Here is a 13,927-nt window from a genome sequence, read left to right as displayed (position 1 = left end):
ATTACCAGTGGTTGCAATGGCCGAAGCTTCGTTTGAATATTTTTTTTGTCATCATGTGGTACCACTTGTGGTCGCTACGTTAGTTCTACATGGCTGCTGCATGAAGAACGTGCCAGAAAATGAGCTCTTTAACAATTTCCGGCCACGCCATAACTAGCAGCAATCATCGTTTAGCGCTGTACTCGGCTCATTGCTGCAGAAGTAATTGTTAACGATGGTGAAATTTTTTAATGGTTTGCTGTGTTATAGCCAAAGCACGTAGGAGAAAGTGGAAGTTAGGGTATAATACTTACACTGTGGTTGCCATATATGACCTTCGAAACAGTGGCAATAATGAAAATAATTAGCCTCGCGGAGATGCTCCCCATTTTTTTGCGAATCCGTCAGTGCATGCCATGGACGGCAATAAATAGACAGCGCTTGCGCAAGCTCTCGTACACGGCAGAGCTAATAAGCGTAACAGTTACGCAATCACTTCAATCACGCGAACAAAGCCAGTGTGCCGTCGCAGCCGGCTTTTCGGCCCCCCGGTGGAGACGGTGGCAGCAGCAGCGTGTCGCACGTGAGCGCACCACAGCGGGTCCCAGTGGCCGACTTTCACTTGCGCTGTCTCTGGCAGTGGGCGAAGCACGACTGCAAACAAAAAAGCTCGAATTAGACATTGCAGCAGTTCTTCTTTTCCCGCCTCCCTATTTCGCAGTGACGTTGCCACCAGGCTGTTTGTATACCGTGTGGTTACCACGTCCTCCCTCTACGTTTCGATCTAGGGCGGATGTACGGACAGATCGCGTGGAAGAGAACAGAAAGTGTTCGGCAGGGTGGGGCGTCTCTGCTACTTGACCTACACAGGAGGGCTGCCGGGCGTGAAGAGAGCGAGGGCCCATAAGGGAGAGGGGTCGGGAGAAAGGATGCGGGCGCAAGTCTTGCACGCCGCTTGGCAGCCTGTTGCTCTTGGAGCTCCCCTCGGCCGCCGGCTTGTGTGAGAGACCGAACGCGCTCTTGCGGCCGTAAAGCGGGGAAAGCGGCGGCCGCTGAACGGTTCATCTCGCCGCGTAGCGCCACAACGGCGGCTGTGCCAGTCGGAAACCGCGCGGGAAGCATGCGTTCCTCGCCGCTCGAGAAGACGTCGCCGGATGGCTGGGCCGAGTAGCAGGGACGCTGTTCCGGGACGCCCGTGTTGTTCTCCGAGCAGCCGTCACCGGTTCGCTGTCACGTGAGCGGCAGGCGAAATAAGAAAGCGAAACGACGCCTATATCGACGACAGTGTGAACGGCGATTGCGGTTTTTCGACGGTGCACGATGGTGGTTACGATGGACGTTGTGACGACGACGCCGACCACTGCGGCGAACAGTGCCGAACCCGGCAGTGAGGAGGAACACGCGACCGCGTGCATCGTGAGGTGTTGGAGGCGCTTCAAAGTGGCGGTCCGGTCTCAGGCACTGATGGTGAGTGATGCCTTCTTCCATACACCGTTGCTGCCGGCGGCAGTGCTTGTTTCAGTGAGCAGAGTTGATACAATGCGCCGGTTTCGATCACATTGCGGTACCGAGTCACAAGGGGCTTATTTTGATGTCGGGCTGCGTGGAATGTATTAAAAGTGTTGCATCATATATCGATACAATAAGGACTACGGAAGTCCGTTTAGCTTGCATGTATTTATTGTAAAACACGTAAATTGTTGCTGTAAACAGTGACCTACTACAACGAAAACCAGTCATTCACGTTGAGGTTTGACTGATCGTTGAGGTCGATTAATCTATGAGCAGTGTTCGCTCACTTCTGCGCTGGTTGATGCGAAGGATACAGCGTTTTTTTTTTTGCTTTTTTATCCGACCAAAAAGGAGGAAGGAAGCAGCTCTTATTCTAATGCATTATTTTGTCTAACCATTGTTCTTACTTGAAAATTTTATGCAATTCTTTCAACTCATGAAATAATCTAACCACCATTAACAATGTGTTATATTTTCACCAAAGAACGCCCCTTTTGGATCAAATGATATCAGCAACTGAAATCCGAAACTACGAGCTCTGTACATCTTGAAGTTAGTAGGACACGTAACCTTACTCTTAGGGTGAGCTCATAAGGTATTCTTGTTTTTGGCTTCCGTAGTTACACTGTAACTACTTTTAGGTTGTGCTGTTCGTATATTCAGTTATGTCCTACCAACTTCGCCAAGTTTCCACGCTTCATGGCCACACCTGCTACGGGCGTATCCTACCACCTTCACTGCTCCCGCTGTAATTCTGGCAGTCAAACCACGTAGTACTCCTTGTGGGATGGACATGTTTTGTGAATCTACCTAGCTCTGAGAAATTGAAATGTGGTAGTGACAACCCATCAAAAAGGTTTATGTATTTTCGGCACGTATTGGTTCTGTACTGCTGCTCGAAATCGAAGATAAACAGGCATGCATAAAGAACAAGAACTGCAGACGCCGTCATGGCAGGTATGAAGTGAAACGGACATCGACGTACCATTGGTTTGTTTAGAAGGTGCAATGCACACGATATGTATGGCAACATGCGAAGATATTGACTGTACGAGAATTATAGAATAGTCGTGATACAATTATCTTCTTCAAATACTTAAATACACTGCAATCATGACTAGCTGCAGCACAAAATGGGCGAGTATGTAGTGCTCGTTTAAAGTGATTAATGTGTATAACTATATATAGAAGTCTTGCAACTTCACCAGCAATAAAACTGCGTAGTATGAGTGAAACTATCAATAAGCGCACAAAAGAGACTTTGCGAAAGCGCAATGTCATAAGTAGAAATTTTATCGCTTTGTATCCGCTGTTCTGAATGAGCCGTAATTTTATGTGCAGTAATGAATGGGTTCCAAGTTTCATCATACGCCCAACGCGACGTTATTACTGAAAGCATTTTGTTCCTTATAAAGGTGACTTTGTTTTCCCAGACGTTGCAAATATCCGTTGCAGTGATGGACAGACGCTTTGAAGTCGCGCCTTTTTATGTAACATCTGACAGGCTTCACGTTGCCAGAAAGGAAAGGTTGTGACCTACATTCCTGTACTGGCCTCAAAGGCCCAACATTCATCTCTACACAAATTTTTGAGCAGCTTGTTATCCGTTTTACACAATGATTGGCATGTAATGCTCGAACTCTACAGCTTCCTTGAGTTAATCATCGCTTTCATTAATGGCTGACCGGCACATCCCGCTTCCATGACAGTGAGCCATCCCATATCTTAACAGTGGATGGTATATATATATATATATATATATATATATATATATATATATATATATATATATATATATATATATATATATATATATATATATATATATATATATATCCACTTCTTCCTCATCCTTTTCTACTGTCATGGCTTCATACGTCGAAAGAAGGCAAAGGGGTTACGAACAAGCAAAAGTTAACAAGGAGAGGTTGACAAGTCAAAAATGTCAAAATGCACAATATACCATTTTAAAGCACACGAGCGTCATCAATTGTTGCGCAAGCGCTTACGGGAAAATTTGGTACGCCGGAGCCACTGCCGCAACGAGTGCGCGGGCCTCACGTTTTACCTTTGCGCTTGTGCTGTTCCAGGACTTCGTAGAGACCGTGAATTTGTCAAGGTGCAACATATTGCTCCGTAATTCAATCACGAACTTCAGTGTTTAGCTGTGAGGGCCTCTCGACTTGTTCCGTTGGTTGTTCCACTGTAAGATCTCTTCAGCAGCTCAGAAACGTCACCCTTTTGTTTTCCTCGGCATTATGCAGTTCTTTACGACAAAAAATGAAACAAACAGAAGAGACAACTCGTTTGCCAATGAAGCACACCAGCGGTCTTAGATTTGTAGGTGCATACGTTATCAGTGTCCATTGACATTCTCGACAAGTAGAATTAGAGGTTCCGATTTTGGAAGAGTACTGTAGAATGTATATTCGGCATTTACTAATAAGACCCATTCAAACAACATTGTGCGCGTTGCTCAAACCATATATGTAATGGCTACAAGAGTCTACTAACCTGCATTGACACTAGTTGGAATAGTACTTAGCGCGAAAAAAAATATTACGAAAATGGGGGGCAGCGTGCGTGTTATAAATAGGTACAAAAGGTCAAACAACGGTCTGTTTACAGTCGATTAATACAGTCGAATTACTTGTCTCGTAACAACCGCGAAAATCAGCTTGCACAAAGTGTGGCGTTATTTGTGACATGATATGCTTCCGCAATTTTTCAGTTTGTCGGATTAGGTTGATGGTACAAAACTGCTGCGATTTCGAAGAATGAATCACATTTGCATGATTGACATAGCGGGGCGAGTGACTCCATTAAAGGAACTCCGATGCTCACTGGTGTGCGTGTTAACACATCAACCAGCATAGCCTATAAGGACGAAAAAAAGAGAGAAATTTGTGTTTACCTGCTACACAACAACTGACAAAACAACCGATATTGCTCTGATCGAATTTCTTTGGGTTACAGCAGAATAGTAATATTAATAATTACGGGCATTCCAATGTCTGAAATCATAGTTTAGGGCCATGTGGTGTTCTTCAAGGAGCACCGACATCGCACAGTACACGAGCTTCTACCGTATGGCCTCCACCGAAACGCCATGGCAGGGATCAAACCCGCAGCTGAGCAGCGTTGCCACTATTGCACCGCAGCAGACCTCACTGCCGACTCTGGCAATCTCTTGTGCACAAGGGAACAAATGCGACTAACCTCATTTGTGGTGGCAAACCCGAGCCTCCCTCCACTTCATTATGCACGGGTGAAGTATATATGTATCTTTCTTAGCCATGTGAACCAATTTTCGCAAACCGATGCAACAATATGCAGGATCCCGGCCTCTTTGAGGCGATTGATTTGCAGCTGAAAACTACTACTCATCTCGTGCGAGCAAGTTTTTTTTTACCCTATGCCATGCGTAGCATGACATCAGAATTCCTCATTTAACAATATTTTAATAATGCACCAACGCAAGATTAAAACACCGCTTTCCGTGAAACCTCGGTGAAACTTTAAAGCACGTACCAAGAAACTGCAAAGTATGAGAGCAAACAACCTTACAAATAAATACTAGTCCTTTACCTTTTTCGTTTAAACGTGTTTAGAATGTGCTCACTTCTTTGTAAAGCACGTGGCTTGTGAATTGAATACCAATCTCTGTACTTGAATACCGTAAAACCTCTCTGCAGTTTGGCTACACCTCATCGCGGACAATAATAATTGTTCAACTTAGTAACAAGTAATTATTGAATGATTAGGAATGCATCGTTCCAGCTTCCATTGCTCACGATGACACGTTTTGATGGCATGTATCGGCACGTCCTCATGTATTCGCATGTCGTTTAACTGATACATCCTGTATACGTCCGCCTGCTTATAGCGATCCTGACTGCATCATTCCTTTCGTATTTCATGCGTAGATATACATGCAGGTGTACTCAGACATGTATAGTATTTTGGATGGAATAATAGTCAACATGTGGGATGCCTTTCATTTTTTTTTCGTTTGGTGCTCCCAGCAGGCGACAGAAAACAGCCAGCGCGCTTGACCGGTTTCGACGTACACACTTCTCCCATGGTTCTTCGCGCGCCCGCGGGGGGCTCTGGGATTGCTGGAAAATAATCTATTGGTTCCATGGCGCAGTGGTTTTCTGTGAACTCGCAAAAACTTCAGCAAAGGGTGCAGCAGTCCAGTAAATGCTGAAGTTCTGGTGGGCGAGGTTGGCTGTGGCGTCCAGCATAGTTGCGCTGACCGTGACACGGCTTGAGCAGCTGCGAGGAACGAGCAAGGTTGGGAGACCTTGTATCATTTGAAGGTCAAATGTCGTAGGCGCCGATTTTTCTGTCGTACGCGCTGTATTCTGTGTCGTGGCTGACTGAGAACCAGTGCTTCCAGCCTGCGTGTATGAGAACTGAAGTTGATGGGATAATGCCCGTGTTCGTGCGTTGTACAAGTGATAACATTCAGTTTCTTTCGTAGCTTTCTCTGGCGTTGTCTTCATTGATCGGATCATAGGCAATGTCTTGATATCAGGTGTAGAAGACTTCCTTGACTTTTCTTTGCGCGAAGATAGCTCGGATCATGGCTTTGTCTTTCCTTTAGTTGGTGTCGTTTCTGACGACCTTCCTTAAGCCGCAAATGTGCTTGTGATCTCATTTTAGTTAGTCGTCGTGCTTGTTCATGTAACTGCTGTAGTTGCGGAATCTGACGAGGTGGTGTTGCTTTAGTAACATGAGCCGGTTTTTCTTTGCAAGCTGATGTGTCCAGTAAATTGTGGGTGCTTGTTGAGGTCTTGTGAGTCTTGTCAGCAAAGAAGGTGAATTGTACGCTAGAATTAACAGGAATATCTTCGAAGGCTCTTGCGACGTTTTTCTTAACGGACGCTTCTGATTCAAGGCAACGCGTGAGAGTTGATGCTTCTGGGCCTCCTGTATCGCTTGGACTCTCAATTGGCTGGACAATGGACAGTGACACCATGACAGGCGTGATTTGGTCGGATTTTACTTGATAATGTCGGTTAGCCTGCGCAACTAAGGAGCTGAGCTCATCTATTGCGTGATTTTGAATCGTGGCTCGGTTCAGTACGCTCCGAGCTCCGAGCTCTATTCTGATCATAGTGAGCGTGTTACGCATGAGGTGTAACAAAGTGACCAACCGAAGGGCCAAGTGACGGAAAATCAAGTGGTTGGCCGTGTTCGAGGCTGGGAGCACCGTGCACTGGGTGGTAACACGAGTCCTATGGTACTGTAACAACGTAAAGGTAGAATTTTGTGCCGCAGCAGTACGCGATGGAAGATTGATCCTTCGTATATGCAGATCAGGATGTTTTTCAATGAGTGGATGTTTTGATTGGTTTTGGAATGGACGGCCACTTTTGGGTATTCCAATGCGTGAAGACTGCTGGTGGTCATGGCAACTGAGATCGATTGCCTTCGGATTGTGTGTTGTAAGCGAATCTTTATCGTAATCTTCAAATCGAAAGATCATTTCTTCTTTAATCTTTTTCCAAGATTCGTCGTTTTCACAGATGTGTGAGGTAGAATTCGAAAGCCTCACGAGATGTGTAGTCAGTGAAGTTTGCGATCATCTCCCGTTCTGACCAAGATGCAGCGGTAGCGTGTAGCTCGAACCACTCTTGTACGGTCCATATCGTCCGCTTCTCTGGTCTACTTAGGGACGGGAAGGTGAGTCGATGGTTCCGTCATAATCCCGGTAACTGCATACTCCTAACATCACCTCTTCTGCGGTCGATGTTCAGTTGAGGTGTCTTGCCGGTGGCTTCGTGAATGATGTGACGCTGATGAGCGGTGGCCAGGTCTTCATCGTGCCGACTTGGGGACGCTATGATGAGTGGAGGACGTGCTCTGGCTCATACGCCAGGTTTTTATATTATTTCACTTCTTCTTCATTCACTTCTACTACCATGGCTTCATACGCCACACGTATATGGTGTATTGTGTTAAGTTGGAAGGGGGTTCCGCATATGTGATCGCTGCTCGCACATCATGACAGCATTTCCGCGTAATGTATTACTCCATTTAAATGAAACTATGCTTATGAAGTAGTTTACTATATATGAGACAATCTGTTTGTGCTAGAAGTGTCGAATAATTGAAAGGCTAGCGTATGTACCACGCAGTTGAAAATGACAGTAATCAATCACTGCGCGCCTAGTATACAAAGCGAGAAAATGGTTCGCATTTGTGGGTAAAGGTAGGAGTGATGTTACCGAAGCACGGTGACAAATGGAGGTACGGCATTGAGCCAGAAGATACTGACCTACGCAGGTTCCATTTCCTCTACGGCAATGGGCGCTCTGAAAGAAACGTTTCTTTAGGTGTTGAGACGCAACCGTGCTATGCTGCCAATCAGGCACACGGTTCATTCAGTGGACTAGTAATAAGCGCATAACCTGGGCCGTTGCGAGTGATCTTGTTTTACGTGAAATATGAGTGCGACAAAAAAATAGACCATAATTGATTGTCACATAGATTTTATTATCAGTTTTGTCGCCTTGCGCAGGTATCATCCCACGGTGGGTGTTTTCTTTCGTGCCACTCGCACAGCGCGTGCCCTCAGGCCTATCGTCCGCGATTTTCTCCTGCGCGCAATGGTAGCAACAAAGCAGAGCGGCTCACCGCGCTGAAAACGAGTTGCTCCTGAACCCGAGAAACAAAGATTGAGCCGAGCCCAGCTGCGCGTGGTCGTGTGAAAAGCTAATGTTGGTGCGAGAGGGCGAGTGCAGCCGGTGTGCTCGTGAGAAGAAAACAAAAGTGAGCATAACAGGACAACTGGGTCGTATATCGTTGCACGCACCGCACAGCATACCCCCTGGGCACTTTCAGCAATGAACTAAACAAAAAAAGAACCGAGTGACCCGCAGCCATTGGCCTCGATCCATGATGCCTATCGCCTTTGTTCTGTTTCCTCAGAAGAGCCCGTCTCTTGTGTGATGACGTTAGGTAATCGAGATTGCTGTTATGGCAGCCCGCGCATAGGGAACGCTACAAGGTAGTCACTCTAGATGCATATGTGAGGCGTAACAAAGCGGAAATAGGGGTTGGTTGACATTGCGTGCCCGGAATATTCGCTGCGTTATGAAACACAAAACGCGATCGTCTAATGGTAATGCAATTCATACTGAGTCCTGGATATGCCTAACCAGTGCTTGATATTAGAGCGGACATTGGCATATCCATATACATCCATGAAACAAGTTGCAAAATTTAGATCACGGCGCATACTGAACATCTTAAACTATATTGATAGCGCGAAACAACTTCACTTCTGTGGAAGAGGAGAAGATATGAATGTTTACTAAAAAGCTGGAGATGTTTCTTTCGTCCTTCGAAGAGATGACTCTTTCTTTTCGTCGTTTTACCCTGCTTATATCAGTTTATTGGTTGATGGAGGCAGGTTTGCCGCGTAGAAAGGCCTGTTAAAGGGCAAATTAATTCACTTGTTAGGCAGCGCTCATCTGACTTCATGTGTCTCCTGCCTTCGTCCAAGTCGTGCCGCATTTGTCCGATGCACTAAAAGAGCTTTCGTCATATCTACGTTTTTGACCGTGTATTTAAGGATTGATCGCTTTATTTCTAAAGGGAAAATTTGTCTGCAGTTGTTCCCATGTGTCTGACAAATCGCAGTACATTCACCAAGATCAACAAAATACAGGGCGTAGGTTATGCTAAAAACTTTAATTATTATCTCGAAAGTTTAAGGCACCACGAATGATGACATATTTTGCAAAGATAGCTCATCATTGGAGATGCTATGCTGGCAATGCAGGGTTGAAAATGAGCTTCCTTTTATTTCAGAATACCTCTTGTTTACACGATAATAAGTATACTTGCAAAGTATACCAATTTGGGCTAGTTGTAACATGCGCATGACTGTCAACGCAAAACAGGAACACGAAAATGAAGTACTCGACACAAGCGCACGCACGAAATCGCAAAAGTGTTCGACATAATAAAATCGAAAGACTGGTGCGTGAGCTAGTCTTCAATTGCTCTCACCGATGCTGAAGTTTCATATCTAAAGCAAAGGGATCACATTCTTGGTGGGGGGTCATGGTATATTGTTAGCATCTTGCTTTATCTTGACATATGTCATGTTTTTTCGATTATATTTTCAGTTCTTAGGCAGCGCTCTTGTGGCGCACTTTCTTGTTTTTCATGATCCTTTTTCGCGCTGACCGTCCTCAGCATGCACGTAGAAAGATGCCTACGGATATCTCAACAGACACTTTCGTGCAAAGCGTTCAAGTCGTACGTTGGTCGAATGGTCCGAAGTCTAGATGGGGGGAGCGTGGAGGTGTGGCCTGATATTCGCAGTCCACTGAATCAGTGCTGTTACATATAATCCTGCTATCCTTCATGCAGACAAAATGCAGGTGAAAAAAACTCCGCTAAAAAAGTTGAAGTACCTGTACCACCTTGCGTAGTCTTCTGCCTTCACTGCCATTTTCGATGGAGGAGGAAATGTTGTAGGCCCGTGTGCTCAGATTTGGGTGCACGTTAAAGAACCCCAGGTGGTCGAAATTTCCGGAGCCCTCCACTATGGCGTCTCTCATAATCATATGGTGGTTTTGGGACGTTAAACCCCACATATCAATCAATCAATCAATCAATCAATCAATCAATCAATCAATCAATCAATATGCATTCACTGCGGTGGTTCCGGAATCCGCGTAAAAGTATCTGCGCTGAATAGCGTGTGCAACCGGTGCCACTTATTACGATGCACTAGAAAGCACTGCTCTATCTCGTGGTTGCGGTGAACTCTTGTTGTCCAGGTAATGAAAACCTAAACCTTTCTCTTGACATCTTCTGAGCACCTTGACTGAGATATGCTCCATTTTGGGTAATATATATATATATATATATATATATATATATATATATATATATATATATATATATATATATATATATATATATATATATATATATATATATATATATATATATATATATATGTATATATATCTGTGTCAAGGAAGATATAACTTCGACGTGTAAACGACGTTTATGACCGCGTACGTCACTTGTGTAACTGACGTTCATAATCAGTGCAGGGCAACGCAAAACTATTTGCTCATGAGCAGTCAGCGCAAGGCAAGATCTGAGCTGAATAATAATCCAGCTGCCACTGCTGCCATGCAGTGAATTAAAATTTCTCAAAATAATGTTAGTCCATAGCTATTGTACGGGTCCGTCCGCCTTCGCATCTGTCTCATGCTTGCTTTAGTTTTTCGTACTTCAATGTGCTTTCTCACCGTAGTCACGCTTGTGTGATGAATATTGGCGACTGTTTAAGATATGGGCCCACCTTGTTCATCTTGCTGTGCTTTGTGGACGGCACAATGGTGTACTTCAATGAAAGTGAAGCGACCCGGTGCACTCTATCCAATTAGCGAAGGTGCTTTTTGAATCAAGCCGTGTGTTCGGTTCACTATTGCGCAACACAGCAGGCAGTAGTTGCAACGGGGGGGGGTTGCGAAACGGCGATGGTTTTCCGTCGCGGGAGGAAAGAATCTGGGCCATGGTCTCACCCGGTGCCCGGCGGATGAGACCCTGGCCCACATGCTTCTGAAAATTCCCCCCTCATACCTCTCGCAAGGAGCCGCATGGTGTCATGCCTTGCGGCGTCCCAATCATCGGACGGTGAGCCCCCCGGGATCTGCTGTTTTCATCGGGTCCGCGTGTATTATATGCAGCAACACATTCCGAATTACCATCGACGTTGACGTAGCGGAAAGGTGGGGTGGGGATTCGTGTGGGTACTTCTATGGGCATGGCCCCACATGTGGCCTGTACCGCCTGAGGTCCAGGATCAGACGAGTGTTGATTCTCCCGGCATGTGGTGTCACTTTACCTTGCCGTCGTACTGCTCGTGGCTTGTACGTCGCGCCGCCTTCGACTGGCATTAAATCATTCGTGATTCGGTCGAGTTGAACAAGTATGCGTCGTTATTTTTTCAAGCAATTTAAGAACGATCGAAGGCCTTTATCTGCGAAGAAGAGAAATGATTGAGCGCATGTTTTTAACTTTTCCGTGAGGCCATAAATTTCTATTTCGGGTCATCTTCCGTGACGTTCAATTGGTCCATCTATGTTATTTGTGCTTGGCTGTGTGTTCTAACTTAATTTGCTTTCTTCTATACTACCACAGACACAGCACAGTGAACAACGTTTGTGTACACAACGAGCCGCTGCTTCTGAGCGTCTTCCGTCGCACGCTTTCCATTATTCCGTAGCCGTCTTCTAGTGGGCCCAGCGACGCCTTTGCCGCCGTTGAAAAGCTTAATCATATAGTGGGTCTGGCACGTAAAACCCCACATACCAATCAATCAGGCTTTGAAAAGGTTCAATCGTCTCTTCGCGAATCGCCGGTGTCTGTCATTTGACGTCACCACCAAGATCACTGTGACACCATTGCAACAGCGTGCGATGTGCTCAAAGGTTCAGAGTAAGAAGGTAGGGGTGGCGGACAATAAGAGAGAAATCTGAGAATAAGCTCAAATAAGGTCTCGAGATAGTATATGCATCCACCTTCTCTTCGTAGCGTTATCAAAAGGGCTTGTTAATTTTTTTTATTCTTCATTGTTTCGAAACAACAGTGCGTTCGCAATACCCACGAACTATAGGTGGCGCGCTGTACAGCTCAAGATATCGCCCAGAGGAGCGTGAACCCTTTTTAACATGAGAACAGATAGGACGTACGAACTTACGGCCCGTGCCACTTTCACCGGCTAAAGTCATCAGCTGACCGGGAATGCGTATTAAACGAAGATACTTTACTAGACCATGGAAGCACGCCGAAGTAATTTGCCGTGGCGTGAAAGGTTATATTGCAGCTCCGTTACCCTGCAATAATGATGCTTTGTGAAACTATGTACGTACTACAGAAAATTGCATGCGTGAACTAGAATTAACGAACGAAGTGAACTAGAATTAACGAACGAAGTGAACGGCACTCCGAGCTAGTATTTGCGTAGCCTGCCTCAAGAATTTGTCGAAAGATAATAGGCCGCTAGCGAATAGCGTCATGACTGACGCATGGGACCGAATGTTTCATGTGGTGATCGTTTGCAAACATATCATGCCGTCTTCATTATTAGAGCAGTCAGGAACAGGTAGTTGCTTCTTCAACGGAGCACAAGTGTTTATTTAGCATCTTATCATATGTGTTTATGCGACAGCCATACTTAGGCTCTAGCCATGTGCAATTCAGTGCACTCGGATATTGCAGATTTAGTCAGCATGATAGGAACATGAACGTTGAAAATAAGACGAAAGCATGTTTTTGCCAACGCCAAAACTATTCGGCGATGGATTAATTAGTCAGAAAAGAACGCTGTTCTGAAGGTACTGGTGAAGTAAACAAGATTGAACAAAGGTGTGAATTGTAGCCGGAACAACATGTTTGATTTCTCCAACCATTTCCCCTCTCTGTTTGAGCTCGAGCGTGTTTGCGGCATGCGGCGTTCCATGATATTCACAACAATTGCGTTACGCGCAATCCACAAGAAAAACTATGCGTTTATTTGATCTGGATGAAAGCTATTAAACAATTATTACAATCAAAGTGACTTACCAGCGTGAAAAAAACTCTAAGAGATGACGCAAAGTGCAACTCGCTCCTCATGGGTTAGCAGCTGATCGTTCATCGCCGCTGTCACTCCCGGTGCTCTAACGCCTTCTCCATCAAGCGAAAAATCCACGTCGTCAAGATGGTTTCTTTGAACATCAGTGGCGAAACCAATCGGAAGAATGTCCTCCGCTGAACGACTTTGATCGGCGCAGCGAACATTTTGCTCTTAAACGGGTCAACGAACGAATCGCCTGCAAAGTGCTGCCACCCATAGTGACAAACGTTCCAAAACAAGTGACACAACGTTGGCCAGTTGAGATTACTGGCGACTCTTCGCGACTTTCCACGTACAATGCTAGGTGATTCTTGCCCCGAAAAGCACTGGCGAATGCTATAAGATTCAACTGAAAAGGTCAGATGATAACATTTAACTAACCTACGTGGTTAGAGAAAACCTCACGAAGCTGATATGTGTGTGCTGTGGGCTACAAGAAAATTAGAGAAAGCGAACCACCGAGAAGAATAGACGCGTGGCTCTGTGGCCTTTCAATGCTGACTATGGCCTATCATTGGAAGCGCGAGTTGCCACGTACCATTTGTTTTCACTGAAACTTCGCATTTGGGTCGAACGAATCATATTTATTGTGCCGTTGAGGGCCTGGTTTTTTCACTGATGCAGGACACATCTAGAGCCTCAGTGTCGTTTCTTGCTAACGCGTTAACACTAGTACTAGCACAGCCCAACAAGAGAGCGACTGCGTAAATAGTTGTCATCGTGTCGTCTATAAACCCTCCTCGAGAAGACGCTCCTGTATACCGCTTGGTGGCGCGG

The 13,927-nt window shown here is 45.4% G+C and overlaps 1 protein-coding gene across 2 annotated transcripts in view; it reads left to right on the top strand.

Moving 5' to 3' along the window:
* Positions 1–965: 965 nt before the first annotated feature.
* LOC119174110 (NADPH oxidase 4) overlaps positions 966–13,927 on the top strand; it is a 261,285-nt gene continuing 248,323 nt past the window's right edge. For both annotated transcript variants that reach the window (XM_037424916.2, XM_075896203.1), the window contains exon 1: positions 966–1,446. In XM_037424916.2, coding sequence (XP_037280813.2) covers positions 1,300–1,446 — 147 coding nt within the window. In that variant the 5' untranslated portion in view covers positions 966–1,299. The remainder of the gene's footprint in view (positions 1,447–13,927) is intronic.

This window comes from Rhipicephalus microplus, chromosome 5 (assembly GCF_043290135.1).
Source record: "Rhipicephalus microplus isolate Deutch F79 chromosome 5, USDA_Rmic, whole genome shotgun sequence".
NCBI lineage: Eukaryota > Metazoa > Arthropoda > Arachnida > Ixodida > Ixodidae > Rhipicephalus > Rhipicephalus microplus.
The sequence above is the reverse complement of the archived record's forward strand: the minus strand, read 5'-3'. Positions and strand labels throughout refer to the sequence as shown.